Source organism: Galeopterus variegatus, unplaced genomic scaffold, assembly GCF_000696425.1.
Source record: "Galeopterus variegatus unplaced genomic scaffold, G_variegatus-3.0.2 Scaffold655, whole genome shotgun sequence".
Lineage (NCBI taxonomy): Eukaryota > Metazoa > Chordata > Mammalia > Dermoptera > Cynocephalidae > Galeopterus > Galeopterus variegatus.
In genome coordinates, this window is record NW_007726766.1 from 303,476 (window position 1) to 304,425 (window position 950).

The 950-nt window shown below is 55.5% G+C and overlaps 1 protein-coding gene across 1 annotated transcript in view; it reads left to right on the forward strand.

Annotated features, from left to right (window-relative positions):
• MAF (v-maf avian musculoaponeurotic fibrosarcoma oncogene homolog) overlaps positions 1–388 on the forward strand; it is a 1,960-nt gene extending 1,572 nt beyond the window's left edge. Inside the window, exon 2 of the mRNA XM_008571034.1 lies at positions 4–388. Within this exon, the coding sequence (XP_008569256.1) occupies positions 4–388 (385 nt within the window). The remainder of the gene's footprint in view (positions 1–3) is intronic.
• The last annotated feature ends 562 nt before the right edge of the window (positions 389–950 follow it).

Sequence of the window (950 nt, forward strand, 5' to 3'; positions counted from 1 at the left end):
CCTGCACCCGCACCACGCCGCCGGCGGCCTGCACTTCGACGACCGCTTCTCCGACGAGCAGCTGGTGACCATGTCGGTGCGCGAGCTGAACCGGCAGCTGCGCGGGGTCAGCAAGGAGGAGGTGATCCGGCTGAAGCAGAAGAGGCGGACCCTGAAAAACCGCGGCTATGCCCAGTCCTGCCGCTTCAAGAGGGTGCAGCAGAGACACGTCCTGGAGTCCGAGAAGAACCAGCTGCTGCAGCAGGTCGACCACCTCAAGCAGGAGATCTCCAGGCTGGTGCGCGAGAGGGACGCGTACAAGGAGAAATACGAGAAGTTGGTGAGCAGCGGCTTCCGAGAAAACGGCTCGAGCAGCGACAACCCGTCCTCTCCCGAGTTTTTCATGTGAGTCTGACACGCGATCCCAGCTAGCCACCTTGATAAGTGCTCCGTGGGGGTCCGGCTCGGGTGTGGGCTTCCTAGTTCCAGAGCCACGCTCGCCACCAACTCGCCCCCTCCCCTACCGAGTTTGCCCCCCCTGGCCCCTGCACACACACGCGCACACACACACGCACACACACACACACACGCACGCACACACACACCCTGCTCCGAATTTGTGGTGGTGGTGGCTGTTTTAAACTGGGGAGGGAGGGGGTGTCTGGCTCATGGATTGCCAATACGAAATTCTTCATAACTTGCTTGCTTGTTTTTTGGGGTTTTTTTTACACCCCCCCCCCCACCTTGCACAATGTTCAAAGATCTCAGCAGAGTTCTTCATGTGAAACATTGCTCACCTTTGAAGCCTGCATCATTCACATATTTTTTTTTTCTCTCTCTCTCTCCTTTAGTTCATGAGCTGGTGTTCATTTTCTGTGTGTGTGTTTTATTTTGTTTGGATTTTTTTTTTAATTTTACTTTTTGGAGCTTGCTGTGTTGCCCATCTTTTCCCCAACCTCCACCCTCACTCC